The 14,260-nt window shown below is 50.5% G+C and overlaps 1 protein-coding gene across 4 annotated transcripts; it reads right to left on the reverse strand.

The window, feature by feature from the left end:
- Nucleotides 1-268: 268 nt before the first annotated feature.
- On the reverse strand, nucleotides 269-14,156 carry DNPEP (aspartyl aminopeptidase). Of its 4 annotated transcripts, none has more exons than XM_004033259.4 (15): nucleotides 13,956-14,156; nucleotides 13,271-13,364; nucleotides 13,093-13,181; nucleotides 12,865-12,978; nucleotides 12,486-12,611; nucleotides 12,168-12,298; nucleotides 11,833-11,908; nucleotides 11,626-11,733; nucleotides 10,568-10,645; nucleotides 9,310-9,393; nucleotides 8,161-8,321; nucleotides 7,727-7,766; nucleotides 7,517-7,618; nucleotides 931-1,098; nucleotides 269-417 (listed from the first exon to the last, which is right to left on the reverse strand). In XM_004033259.4, exons 1-15 carry the CDS (start codon nucleotides 13,989-13,991, stop codon nucleotides 367-369), a joined length of 1,458 nt encoding a protein of 485 aa, XP_004033307.1. In that variant the 5' UTR covers nucleotides 13,992-14,156; the 3' UTR covers nucleotides 269-366. The 4 variants fall into 4 exon arrangements, with proteins under 4 accessions (XP_004033307.1, XP_063551301.1, XP_018877439.1 ...); XM_063695231.1 differs by having other exon boundaries at nucleotides 13,093-13,149; nucleotides 13,956-13,988; XM_019021894.4 differs by lacking the exon at nucleotides 13,956-14,156 and adding an exon at nucleotides 13,773-13,870.
- Nucleotides 14,157-14,260: the final 104 nt, after the last annotated feature.

Raw genomic sequence — 14,260 nt, forward strand, 5'->3', positions numbered from 1 at the left:
GGATGGAAAGAGGGAAGACCGTTGAGGCCATTTCCCAGGTGGAGGACTAGGGGTGGGAGAAGTGACCTTCTGCTTGAGGATCCAGTCCACCCTTCACCCACTTCAGACATGGACTTGAGACAGAGAAGAGATTTAAAACCAGATTTAAAACCATCAGCTCCCAGGAGTGTGGCCTCCTCCACCTGCTCCCCAACTTTTCTGGTTCCAAAGGTTCAAGCCAGGCTCAACTCCCACTCCTCTAGTCTCCAAATAAGCGTAGCACGGAGAGTTTGAGTGACAATCCACTTTAATAATCCAGCTTCAGCTCAGCTGAGAACTTCCCCTCTCAGGTGCAAAGGGATGGCAGAGAAGTCTTTCCAAGAGGGCTCAATCCACTAAGAGATTATGGCTTAGAGAAGGGAACAGCTCAAAGAAGCCCTATAATGGGAGGCAACATGGAATTGGAATTAGTGAGTGACCAGATGGAGATGTCCTGCCACCCACCTCCCACCAACATATGTTCCAGCAAGAGAAGCACCGAGGTTTCATCTGTTCTTGACAGCCACCCCAGTCTTCTCAGCCCTGATCCCCTCTTCCCATCCCCTCATTTTCCATTTCTTTGGGTCAGGGCCCCTGAGCCTTGAGAAGAATAAGGACCCTTGTTTTATCTCTTTTTTCTCTTTTGTAGAGACATGGACTTGCCATGTTGCTCAGGCTGGTCTCAAACTCCTGGCCTCAAGCAATCCTCCCACCTCCCCAAGTGTTGTCATTACAGCATGAGCCACTGTGGTTGGCCAGGACCCTTGTTTTCCTACATGGCCCCAGCATGACAACCAGCCCCCATTACTCAGGCCAGTCACTTTGTGATGGTGATGTTGTCCCAACAACCAATCCAGGCACTAGAGGGGAAGCAGCCCAGCTGCCACAGAAAGGGTCTGGGGTGGGTGTTACCTTGAAGAGGGTGAGGGTCTGGAGGACTCCTGTGGTGCAGGCCATCTCCCGGATAGAGTGCATGGCCAGTTGGGGGCTGCCTAAATCCAGCACCCGCAGCCCCAGCCGAGAAGCCAAGATAGGCCCAATGGTGGTTCCACAGGGGGTGTCATTCCGGACCATGAGATCCTAGGGAGAGCAGGAGACCCATGAGCAACATGCAGTGTGTACTTATCAGAGCCAAGGAGGACGCCATCTTAGAATTGCAGGGTGGGAAGGGGCCTGGGAGATGGTCCATTCGGAGCATAAAATCAAAGCCAATGCTAAATGGCAGACCCCAAAGGACAATATATTCTGAATTGGTCCCATTCTATCTGCATTGCCACCACCCTAGTTCCAATCCATTCTCCACACAGCAGGAAGGGGGATTTTTAAAAGTATCCATCCTTGTCACCCTCTTGCTTAATATCCACACTCACAGAAAAAAATCACTCAGTGGTATTAGTGTCTTTAAAAATATTGCTACTGACATTTTGAAATGATTTTCTTTATATTATGGTAAAATAATAAATAAGAAAATGAAAATATGATGCTAGATACCAAGGTTTTCAGTGTAAGAGAAAACAGAATTACAAAATCAAATAGGTAGTAACTATTTAACTAAATAAGAATAATTTTATGAATAAGAATTACAGTATTAACTCATGATTTTTATTTAAAAATTTTTATTTTATTTTATTTATTTTGAGATGGAGTCTCCCTGCGATGCCCAGGCTGGAGTGCAGTGGCGCGATCTCAGCTCGCTGCAACCTCTGCCTCCTGGGTTCAAGCGATTCTCCTGTCTCAGCCTCCCAAGTAGCTGGGATTACAGGCACGCACCACCACGTTCAGCTAATTATTGTATTTTCAGTAGAGACGAGATTTCGCCATATTGGCCAGGCTGTTCTCGAACTCCTGACCTCAAGTGATCCACTACCTCTCAAAGTGCTGGGATTACAGGCCTGAGCTACCACACCTGGCTTCATGATTTTTAAAATACGTACTTTTTTCTTGCTATGTCCATGGAAATGGACCCAAAGCACCGTCCCCTCCCCCAAGAACAATGAACACTTGCAGTGCCAGACCATGGTCTCTAATACCACTGCTTGCCAAAAACTACCAAGTCTGGGGGGCGAAATGAACAAGACATGCCTCCAATTTTTGTTGTGCCAAAAAGCAAGGAGACTTCCAAGAGTCAAAGGGCACAGGAGTTATGCTGAAGGGGCTCCCACTGGTCAAAGCCATGACAATTCACAAATCAAATATAATAATTATAGAGGACACTGAATAAATGAAATTCCATGATTCTAAGATAGTCAGAAAGGGAAAAGCAGGCCAGGTGTGCTGGCTCACGCCTGTAATCCCAGCACTTTGGGAGGCCAAGGCGTGCAGATCACATGATTCCAGGAGTTCGAGACCAGCCTAGCCAACATGGTGAAACCCTGTATCTATTATAAATACAAGAAACAGCCGGGCATGGTGGTGCATGCCTGTAATCCCAGCTACTCAGGTGGCTGAGGCATGAGACTCTCTTGCACCTGTGGGGAGGAGGTCGCAGCGAGCTGAGATTGCGACACTACACTCCAGCCTGGGCAACAGAGCGAGACTCTGTCTAAAAAAAAAGAAGGAAAAGGAAAAATCTTTCTTTGTCACTATTTGAGATGACATTTCACCTTGAAAAGTGGATAACGGAAAGAATTAGCATTTATCCTGCTTTCCAATCAATAGGAATGATATTCCATGATAACCAAAGAACCCTAGTTGATTGGAGGGAAGAAATTCCACTTCACAGAAGAATGGAAGACTGAAAGAATTCAGGGGAAGCGGGCATTTTTCGGTAAATTCTAATGAAATTACTGATTTAGACAAGGATTACTGTAAGTGTTAAAACCATTAGGTATCTGGTTAATAGGGAACTCATCACTTGTATGGGTCACTGTCAGGTCAATAGGGGAAAAACCACTATATAATGAAAGGATAAGAGGCCATTCCTGGTCCAGTGGTCAATCTTTGCAAGGCTAAGGGTGGCCCACCCAGATATCATGTGTATGATGCCATATGAATACACCAGCCATGTCTCCTAGCCCAAAATGTTTAACGTGAGGCTGGGCACGGTGGCTCACATCTGTAATCCCAGCACTTTGGGAGGCGGAGGTGGGCGGACCACTTGAGGTCAGGAGTTCAAGACCAGTCTGGTCAATATGGTGAAACCCTGTCTCTACTAAAAATACAAAAATTAGCTGGGCATCGTGGTGCACACTTGTAATCCCAGCTACTTTGGAGGCTGAGACAGAAGGATCACTTGAACCAGGGAGGCGGAGGTTGCAATGAGCCGAGATCACGCCATTAGACTCCAGCCTGGGCGACAGAGTGAAACTCTCACTCTGTCAAAAAAAAAAAAAAAAAAAAAAAGTTTAACTTGAATCCATCAAGTCTTTAGAAATTCCAGTTGATAGGAAATATGGGGCTTACAGACAAGCTAAATGACACCATGGGGCAGCAAGGAGACATATCCAGAAGTTTCTTGAATAAGCCAATGCTATTTAAAAAGGGGTGGGGGGAACTGTGCTACACTGGAAGACATTTAAGCAACATATCAGCCAAATATAACGCATTGCCCTGAGTTGGATACTAGGGTGGGCCAAATACCTGTAAAAAAATATTTTGAGGATAACTGGGGAAAACGGAAAGTGATCTGTGCATTAGATGAGGTACAAGTTTACTGAAACAACAATTTCCTGAAGTGGGGGTGGGAATGGTGGATCATGCCTGTAATCCCAGCACTTTGGGTGGCCAAGGTGGGAGGACTGCTTGAAGCCAGGAGTTCAAGACCAGCCTAGGCAACATAGCAAGAACCCCATTTTTACTAAAAATAGAAAATTAGCCAGCATGATGGCATGCATCTGTAGTCCCAGCTACTTGGGAGGCTGAGGCAGGAAGATCTTCTGAGCTCAGGAGTTTGAGGGTGCAGTGAGCTATGATCATGCCACTGCACTCCAGCCTGGGAGACAAAGCAAGACCCTGTTTCTAATTTTAAAAAAACATTAAAAAAAAAACAAACAAACTCAAATAGAAAGGTGAAGATGACTGAGTGAAAAGAGGCAACAAAAATATATCCAATATATCATTTTTAAAAAGTGTATATGAAGTTTATGCATAGAAAAAAATCTGGAAGACTATACCAAATTTCTGCAGATTAGTGTTTTATTTTCTCATCTCTATCTGTATTTTCTAATTTTCTAAAATACATGTGTCCTACTTCTGCTGTAAATTATTAAAGAAAAATCTCCCAGTGTCTTCTCACTGCCTTAGAATAAAATTGAAATGTCCTTCCATGGCCTAGGTATTCCTGTATCATCACTGAGCTGGGCCTCTCCCCTGACCCCCTCCTGCTCTCATCCTGGCTCTACCATCCTGCCTTTCTCTCCTCCTAAAAGACGAGCTCATTCCTGGCCCCCTTGGGGCCTTTCTACTTGTGCCCTCTGGCTGGGACCCTCCCATAGCTGCCTATTTCTCAGGGGTTAGGTCTCAGCTCAAATATCACGTCCTCAGAGAAGGCTTCCTGGGGGCAGAACAATTCAGCTTTCTGAAAGGAAGAGTGAACACTGTGCAGCAGAAAGAGCCCTGGGCTGGGAGTCAGGATACCACGGTTCTACGCCTGCTATGATTGTCACTGGACCACCAATGTCTGAGTCCCTGATGTAGACAGGTAGATAGATAAATATAGAAATAGACAGTCATGCACTACATAGTGACATTTCAGTCAAAGATAGACTACATATGACAGTGGTCCCGTAAGATTATAATGGAGCTGAAAAATTCCTGTCGCCTAGTGACATCACAGCTGTTGCGATGTTGTGGCACAATGCATGACTCACTTGTTTGTGGCGATGCCGGCGTAAATAAATCTACTGCCAGTCGTATAAAAGCATAACACGTGCAATTATGTACAGTATGCAATACCTAAGAATGATAATAAATGACTATGTTATGGTTTCTGTGTTTACTATATTATGCTTTTTATTGTTATTTATTTATTTTGAGATGGAGTTTCACTCTTGTCACCCAGGCTGGAGTGCAATGGCACCATCTTGGCTCCCTGCAACCACTGCCTCTTGGGTTCAAGCGATTCTCCTGTCTCAGCCTCCTGAGAAGCTGGGATTACAGGCGCACACCACCATGCCCAGATAATTTTTGTATTTTCAGTAGAGACGGGGTTTCACCATGTTGGCCAGCTGGTTTTGAACTCCTGACCTCAAGTGATCCACCCGCCTCGGCCTCCCAAAGTGCTGGGATTACAGGCGTGAGCCACGACGCCCAGCCTACTGTTATTTTAGAATGTACTCCTACTTATTTAAAAAAAAAAAAAAAGTTAACTGTAAAATAGCCTCAGGCAGGTCCTTTAGGAGCACATTGTTATCATGGTAGATAGCAGCTCCCTGCATGTCACTCTCCCTGAAGACCTTCCAGTGAGACAAGATGTGGAGGTGGAAGACAGGGACATTGGTAATCCTGACCCTGTATAGGCCTAGGCTAATGTGTATGTTTGTGTCTTGGTTTTTAACCAAAAAGTTTAAAAATTTTAAAAATAACAAAAAATTTTAAAAATAGAAAAAAGCTTATAGAATAAGGATACAAAAAAATACTTTTGAATAGCTGTACCATGTGTTTGTGTTTTAAGCCAAGTGTTATTACAAAGGAGTCAAAAATTTTAAAAATGGAAGTTTATAAAGTAAAAAAGTTGGCCGGGTGCAGTGGCTCACGCCTGTAATCCCAACACTTTGGGAGGCCGAGGCGGGCGGATCACAAGGTCAGGAGTTCGAGACCATCCTGACCAACATGGTGAAACCCCATCTCTACTAAAAATACAAAAATTAGCCGGGCATGGTGGTGCGTGCCTGTAATCCCAACACTTTGGGAGGCCGAGGCGGGCGGATCACAAGGTCAGGAGTTCGAGACCATCCTGACCAACATGGTGAAACCCCATCTCTACTAAAAATACAAAAATTAGCCGGGCATGGTGGTGCATGCCTGTAATCCCAGCTACTCAGGAGGCTGAGGCAGAATCGCTTGAACCCGGGAGGCAGAGGTTGCAGTGAGCCGAGATCGTGCCACTGCACTCTAGCCTGGGTGACAGAGTGAGACTCCATCTCAAAAATAAATAAATAAATAAAGTAAAAAAGTTACAGTAAACTAATTTATTGTTGAAGAAATACAATTTTCAAAATAAATGTAGTGTAGCCTAAGTGTCCAGCATTGATAAAGTCTGCAATAGTGTACAGTAATGTCCTAGGCCTTCACATTAACTCACCACTCACCCAGGGCAACTTTGAGTGCCGTAAGCTCCATTCCTAAGTGCCCTATACAGGTGGACCATTTTAAATCTTTTATACCATATGCTTCCTGTACCTTTTCTTTTTCTTTCTTTTCTTTTTTTTGGTTTTGTTTTTTTGGAGACAGGGTCTCACTCTGTCGCCCAGGCTGGAGTACAATGGCACGATCTCGGCTCACTGCAACGTCCACCTCCCAGGCTCAAGAGATCCTTCCCAAGTAGGGAAGGCCTCCCAAGTAGCTGGGACTACAGGCATGCAGCACCCCGCCTGGCTAATTTTTGTATTTTTTGGTAGGATGGGGTTTCACCATGTTGGCCAGGCTGGTTTTGAACTCCTGACCTCAAGTGATCTGCCTGTCTTGGCCTCCCAAAGTGCTGGGATTACAGGTGTGAGCCAACAAGCCTGGCCTTCTGTACCTTTTCTATGTTTAGATACACTGACCATTTTGTTACAATTACCTACAGTTTTCAGCACAGTAAAAAGCTGTACAGGTTTGTAGCCTAGGAGCAATGGGCTACACCACACAACCTAGGTGTGCAGCAGGCTGTCCGTCTAGGTTTGTGTACGTATACTCCATGATGCTCACACAATGACAAAATTGCCTAATGATGCCATTTCCCAGAATGTATCCCTGTTGTTAAGCAATGCATGACAGTATATATGTGTATATATGTGTATACACAATACTGTCATGTGTTATATACATACATGTATACAACATATATATGTACACACACACACACACACACACACACACACACTGAGGAGAAAGGACTAGATGTCTAATTTCTCAGGCAAGAGAGAAAATGAGTAGTTGGGAGTTCCATACTCCCCAGCCCTGAACTTTCCCTGTGGAAGCCCCCAGGGTGTGTAGGAGACACAGGGGAAGTGGGGGTGCTGCAGGGAAAGACAGGCCTACCATGTGCCAGGAGCACACTGTACCTTCAGTCTTCACAGAAATCCAGCAAAGTAGGCATCACTATCACCCCTATTCTACAGATGTGGAAACTGAGACTCAGAAAGGTTAGGAGACTAGTCCAAGGTCACACAGCTAGCACTGCAGCAGAGCCAGCATGGAATCCAGCTGTATCCAAAATCCCTGCTTTTCTCACTCTACTGGGACCCCCCTCCACTCAAGGCCATCTACCAGGTTCCCTGTTCATGAGGGGGCCCATCTGTTTGTGCCCCCACCAAGCTCCCTCCATCACACCTTCCCAGGCAGGGCCCACCCTCACCTGCAGGGGGACCTTGACTTTGTTGGCCACCTCTCGGATCAGGGCCTCTGACACTGCGTTTGAAGCATAGCGTTGCTTGCTGTTCACCTTGATCACGGGGCCCTGGGGGGAGTCAAGGTGAGGCAGAGGTAATGACAGGCCCAAAGGGAATGAGTCGGGGCCCAGAACAGCCAGACCTCCAAGTCCCTAGGGAGAAATGGCACGTCTCACCTTGTGGAATAAGGGCCGGTGGTTCTCCTCATGCTTGTCCCTGTAAGAGACAGATAAGGGCCAGACATAGCAAACAGGAGCAGGCCTGTCGACACTCACCACCCTCCCATGGCAGACATCACTAATAGATCACCACTCTTTCCCGCCCAGCCCAGTGGGACTTCAGAGTCATTCCACACACAGGGTTCCGGGCAGCCTCTAGCAATAGATGGAAACAAGTTTGTAGACAAAGGTGTATTCCACACACCTGGGTTAGGCATTGCACGACTTTGACCAAGTTGGTCTCGCAGTAGTGAAAAGGAAGTGCCCCTGAACCTCCCGGCAGAATGAAGAAGGGAGAAAGGAAGAGGCTGGGGCCAAGGCAGAGCCTCAAGGCAGGTTATGCTTGGGTCTCCAGCTATGTGAAGACTGTGTGACTGGCACTAGAGACTCACAGGTAGTTGGGATGCACAGCATGGGCCATGTCTGCGCTGATCATGAAGGACTTGGGTATGGCTTCCTCGAAGGCTGTCGGGTGCTGGCACGAGGCTGAGATCCGCCGCAGCACCAGCTCTGTCAGCAGTGACTGTGCTCCCTGTGCACTCTCAGACCCCACCTGGCGACAGTAGAGTCCTGACTCTGGGAATCTGGGCTTAGGGGCCTGATCTTGGAAGCCAGTGAGCGGGGCCCATTGCCCAACTGGCCCCAAACCCCACTGAGTTACTGGGTGTTCTTAGCAACACCCCTAACCTGGGGTCGTCACTGAACACCAGACAGCGGGCTGAGACCAAACTAACTCACACTCTTAACAGTACTGGTGGGTTTCCTGCACTGCTCCCCTTCCTCCTCTCGTGACCCTCACATCTGGGGCTCAGCACAGGTGCCCCACCACACTGGTCAATTTTCTTTTATGTGTATGACAGAGACTAACTGTCCATGATATCTTCTAGAACACCCAGTTGTAGCTAAGCACTTAACTACCCAGCTAGAGATGACATTTCCAGGCTCCCCTGCAGCTAAGTTCTGTGGAATGTAAGCAGTGATGAATGTCACTTCTGGATCATGCCCTTAAAGCCAGGGGGTGTCTACTGCCCCTTTGCCCTCTCTTCCCTTCCTACTAACTCAGTGTAGACATGATGGCCAGAGCTGGAACGGCCACCCTGAATCCTGAAATGGAAGTCATGTGTTCAGGACGGCAGGGACCCCTCCTAAACTGCTAACTCTGACCTGGGGTGTTACATGAGAGAGCACTATCTGTTCAAGCTCTGTTATGCAGCTGAGACTGCAGCCTCACACACGCAGGCATCACGAGAACCTACTCTGTGCTGAGCCCTGGGGCTACGAGGATGGGCTGGGTAGAGTCCCTGTCCTAAAGGAAGAAGCTCACCATGTGGCACAAAGAGAGATACAGGAGAGACGGTCACCCTCGAATAAGCAGATCTATGTTGAGTCAGAGGAGACACCAAGTGCTAAGGAGGCACAGGCAGCATCTCCCCTGTCTTTGGGGCCCCCAGAAGAGCCCTGGCTCACGGTGGATGCCTGGCACAACAAGTTGGCTGTGGAAGACTCCGCAGAGGTGACCCTCCCCAGAACCCTCCACGTACCTCTTCGTTGTCATAGAGTGTGATCATGCGCACGTGAGGCTCCGTGGCCAGGGAGCCAGGGCCTGCACAGGAATCTATCAAGGCCTGGTTCAGGGAAGGAAATGAGAGCATCATCTCCAACCTGCTTCTGCTGGAACTCAGCCCACCAGCACCTTGGGTGTGCATGCTCCCCCATCCACCAGCACCTTGGGTGTGCACATTCCCCTGTCTGCCTTCCATGGCCATGACTTTTATCAATTAGGGCACTGTCTGGCAGAGGGTGTGGTGGGGACCTTTTTTTCTTGTTTTTTTTTTTTTTTTTTTTGCCAAATAAATAGCTACATAGGTAGAAACCTTTAAGGTGTGGTGAGGACCTTTTTTTTTTTCTTTTTTTCTTTCTTTCTTTTTTTTTTTTGGCCAAATCAATAGCTAGGTAGAAACCTTTTCAACTGGGACAGGAGACACCATCCTTTGGGTGTTCTTCTCTACCTTCCCATGCAAAAGGCAGTAGGAAGATGTGGAGGACAGAGAGGAAGAGCTGAGAGTCCTGGAAAGCCAAAAGACTACACATATCACATAAACTGATTGGCCTCAGGGAAAAGACTGAGGTTCAAAGAGGTGACAGACTCCATCAAGGTGACATGACTGGCTGGTTGCCTGCAGAAGTAGATGCAGGTCCCAGGTCCAGCTCTGGTCTCAATTACAGCCCAAAGCCTATCTCCAGCCACAGGATTACAGGGAAGGAAAGGCAGAAAAAGGCAGAGGGAGATCAAGGGCAAGAGGAGAGAAAGAAAGGGAACTGACTAGGGTGGAGAGAAGGTGGGGAATATCAAGGTGACTAGGAAGAGAGGCTACCTGACTGAGATCCCAAGAAACAGGGAGAAGGCTGGGGGCTTAAGCTTGGGGAGTGGCGTAGGAAGCAGAAGGAGGTGGATGATACTGCCTTGTGGATGATAAAGCCTTTCCCTGAGACAGAGGTTGTTAACTTCAGGAAAAGCAGCAGGAGCAAGGCTAGGACAAGAGACCATGGTGCCCGAAACAACTTCTCCGCCTTCTTCTTGCCTCAACCCCCTGATAGTGCAAGGGCAGAGACCAAAGGTGGCGATGCTGAGGCTGCAGCATTTAGGGCCCCCTCCTGGTCCATCCGGCACCAGCAGACTGAGCGGGTAGACAATGGCCCTCTCTCACAACCTGCTGGGGCTTTAGGCAGCTCCCCCGACACCAGACATACCACCTCTGCCGGTGGTTATGTGCTGCCTGAGGTGCCCCGGCTCCTCACCTGCAGGGCACAGAAGCAGCTGTGCAGATTGTCCAGCCGAGGAGCAAAGATGAACTCATCATAGGCACCACCTAAGACCTAGAGAGGTAAGACAGTCAGCCCGACCTTCAACCCTCCACCCCCACTCACCTTTCTTTTGCTCCCAAGGGTCTCCTTGGTTTCTTGCGCAACCTCTCCCTGACCCCTGGCTTAGGGCACTATTTTGTTTTTTGTTTTTTTTGAGATGAAGTTTCGCTCTTGTTGCCCAGTCTGAAGTGCAATGGCTCGATCTCGGCTCACTGCAACTTCCGCCTCCCGGGTTCAAAGGATTCTCGTGCCTCAGCCTCCTGAGTAGCTGGGATTACAGGCATGCACCACCAGGCCCAGCTAATTTTTGTATTTTTATTAGAGACAGGGTTTCACCATGGTGGTCAGCCTAGTCTCGAACTCCTGACCTCATGTGATCCCCCCCGCCTCAGCCTCCCAAAGTGCTGGGATTCCTTGCTAGGCAGGACCAAGCAGAGATTGGAGAAGGGGGCTGGGTTGGTGCTGAGGAACAAAAGGGTGGAGGCCAATAGCTCTTGACCTCTTCCTGTGGGTCAAGAAAAGGAAGGGCTGAATTGTCATCAAAAAGGCCAAAGAAGTAAACAGAGGAAACCAGCCAAAAAACAGAAACTTAGTACGTATTCAAGCAGGACACAGCATCCAAAGATTTAGCAATCTCTGACCATCAGCAACCGGGAGACAGAGAACAGATGGCCACATCCAGGCCTCTTTCCCTAAGCAGTTCAGTGTCAGTGTGGGTCAAAGCAGACAGGGCCCACCTGTAGAAGAAACTCTTGGGGAATCTGTAAAAAGGGCCAATTCCCAGATAGTCCTAGTGGGCAGGTCTGGGGTAGGGAACTTGTCTTTTTGAGAGCCACCACCCTAGAAGCAGTGGGGGATGTGTCTACTGGGAAGAACGGGGGTGAGAGTTACTGAGGGCTTGGTGGAGGTGATGGGTGCTTCAGCAGGACGGGCTAGGGGTGGCCAGGATCCTGGAGGCCCTTCACCCACAGGTTCCTACAGCCAGTCCTCACCGCAGGCTGGGTGTCTGCAAGGCAGAGCTCCATCTCCACTATGTCCTTGGGGCTCAGCCCCAGATGGGCACAGAGCAGGGACATGAGGACCGAATGGTGCCGCTCATCCTGCAGAGCAGAAAGACGCTGGGAAGAGTCCATTCCTCCTCTCCTCCCCACTTCTCAGGGGACTCTGCCGCCCTCCCCATGATCAGGGGACTCTCTTACCGCAGCATTGAGAGGCCCTGGCTCAGGAGTCCCCTTCTCCAGCTCCTCCTGGATGGCTGTGGCAAGAATGGGGACTCTGTGGGGAGATGTGGGTTGTGGGGGGATTGCGAGGAGGGCACAGCTGAGTGCAGCATCCATAAGTTCAGGTGCCTCCTGATGGGCAACTGCCTCTGCCCTTCAATTCCCAGCCCACTCCCCAAATCGCAAGGTTGTGAGGACCCTTAGAAATTAACTGGGTCCCAAGAGTAAAATGTGACTGTGGCTACCATTAGGTAATAATCACCTGGTACCATTCTCCATCCCTCCCAGCCACCGCAGCCCTGCCCCAGTCTCACAGATGCATCTCTGTGTTGGGCCCAAAGTTCTCGTTGATATTTCGCTGCAGATGGATGGCCAGGTGTGGGATGCGAAGAATGGGCCGCTCCACGTGCACCAGCTGCTGCTCCAGCCGACCTGAGGTAGGGCACTGCGGCCAGCCAGGCCAGGTCAGCCCAGGGTGCCTCCTACCCCAGTGGTCAGTCTTCACTTCACTCCGACTAAGCAGGGTGGTCCTCTGACCAGACTGCCCCCACCCCTCTTCCCCACGAGTACCCTGAGGAGTATGGCAGTCAGTCTTCTGAGGAGGCTCCGCCATCCCCAACCTCGGTTCCCACCTTGACAATGACGCGTCCAGCCAGAGTCAGGTCACGGTCAAACCAGGTGCTCCAGATCCCACCACCATAGGTCTCCACACCAACTTGCTGGAAGCCCACCTGGCTGCGGCGAGACCGACGTTTCACCTGAGTGTAAAGATGGGGAAGTCAGAGAAGGCTTCATGACGAGATGTGGAGATGAGACTTTGGCTACTCATAAGTAACAGACAGCGAATATTAGTGTCACATGAAAGGCTCAAGGTGTGAAGGAAGGGGCCAACAAGTTTACCTTCTCCCTTACTCCAGGGGATAGAGGCCCCAGTTTGTACCTCCTAGTTCTCTTTTGCCCTGTACTCCCTCTGACATCTCCTCCCACCCCAACACCGTCCGAGTTCCTTACCCGGAGGCAGGGGCTGTCTGTGTGGGCCCCGATGAGGCTGAAGCCATTGCCAGGAACGTACTGGCCCCCTACAGCAAAAGCTATGATGGTGGAGGAGTTCCTGGTCATGAAGTACTGAGGAGAAGGGGAGGAAAGACAGGGGTGTGAGTTGCATTACTCAGCTGGCACACAAGGCTTGGAGACTCAGCCTAGGGACCTGCCTTTCCACCCACACCCCACCCCCAGTACCTTGCTCTCGGGCTTAATATTCCATTTCTCAGTCTCCTTGAGTTCACTGAAGCCAGCCTGGAGAAGGCGGTTGCGGCATTCAGCCACAGCTGTGGGAAAAGCACCCTCTCACAGCGATGGAAGCTGGTGAGGGGCGCATCAGCCTCCACCCTCCTCCCTTGCCCTGGCCACCGCTTACCGTGGAAAGGAGAGGGACTCCGGTTCACGAACTTGAGGAGTTCCTTAGCCGCAGTCTGCACCGCCTCTTGGCGGGCCTTACCGTTCATGGCCACCTAGGGGAGGGGGAGCTCCGACTTTTACAAGGTCTGGGACCCCTGACCTTTCACCCAGGTTCCGAGGATTCTCCCATCCCCACCCCCAGAAGTGACCACTCTAAGGCACAGACCTCTGCTTCCGCCCGTCCCCACCGAGAGACCCAAACCCAGAGCTGAAACTCTGTTGAAAGCTGAAGCCCGCCGGCCCAGGATCATGAGCCAGGCCCGCCCCTTAATCCGAACTTTAGCCCGACTCCCTAAGTCCCACCCCCATGTCCCTGCCCAGCTAGGAAATCCTGTTCTGCTCCCAAACTCCGGGATCCCAAGCGGGCCCCATACTCTGAGGCGGCCTGCATCACGTGCGCGTACCCAGCCCGGAGCCTAAGCCCTGTACCCCAAGGAGCACCCTGACTCCTCTCCACCCACCCAGTCTCTCGCAGGACTCCCCCTTCCAGTCCCGGGAAAGTCGTCAGGTCACCCTCCGCGGGGCTTTCGGTTTCGCTTTGGCTCAGGCGGCCCCACTGCAGCACCGCGCTAAGCTTGGGCCCCGGAGGGCGCCGGACCCGGTCTGGGATCGAAATTCAAGTGGGGCCGTCGGGAGCCACTTACCTGCATGGCCCCGCGCGTGGGGCTGTGTCCGCTCATCTGGCCTCCGGGCTCGGCCCGCCCCCACCTCGCCGCCTGCCCCGCCCCTCACTAGCCTTGCAGGTCCCCCGCGTGCCCCTTCAGGCCGCGCCGCACTCGTAGGCCTTCATCAGGCTTCCCCGGCCGCGCCGCCCCGCCCCATGTTGGGCCTCCCGGCCCACCTCTCCCCGCCCCTCGGCATCCACCCCGCCCACCTCGGTCAGCCCCGCCCCTCGGCGGGCTTACCCTGTCCGCTCCGCCCCTCGCTGGGCCCCACCACCCGCCTTGCC

The sequence above is a fragment of the Gorilla gorilla genome, chromosome 11 (genome assembly GCF_029281585.2).
Source record: "Gorilla gorilla gorilla isolate KB3781 chromosome 11, NHGRI_mGorGor1-v2.1_pri, whole genome shotgun sequence".
NCBI lineage: Eukaryota > Metazoa > Chordata > Mammalia > Primates > Hominidae > Gorilla > Gorilla gorilla.

What these genes read in the sequence shown, in the direction of transcription:
- DNPEP (XM_004033259.4), bottom strand. Translation starts at nt 13,991, where the DNA reads ATGAGCGGACACAGCCCCACGCGCGGGGCCATGCAG. An exon ending in GAGTCCCTCTCCTTTCCACG is followed by an intron (nt 13,182 to 13,270) that starts GTAAGCGGTGGC and finishes CTTTTCCCACAG; the next exon opens with CTGTGGCTGAATGCCGCAAC. An exon ending in TTGCAGACACCCAGCCTGCG is followed by an intron (nt 10,646 to 11,625) that starts GTGAGGACTGGC and finishes TTACCTCTCTAG; the next exon opens with GTCTTAGGTGGTGCCTATGA.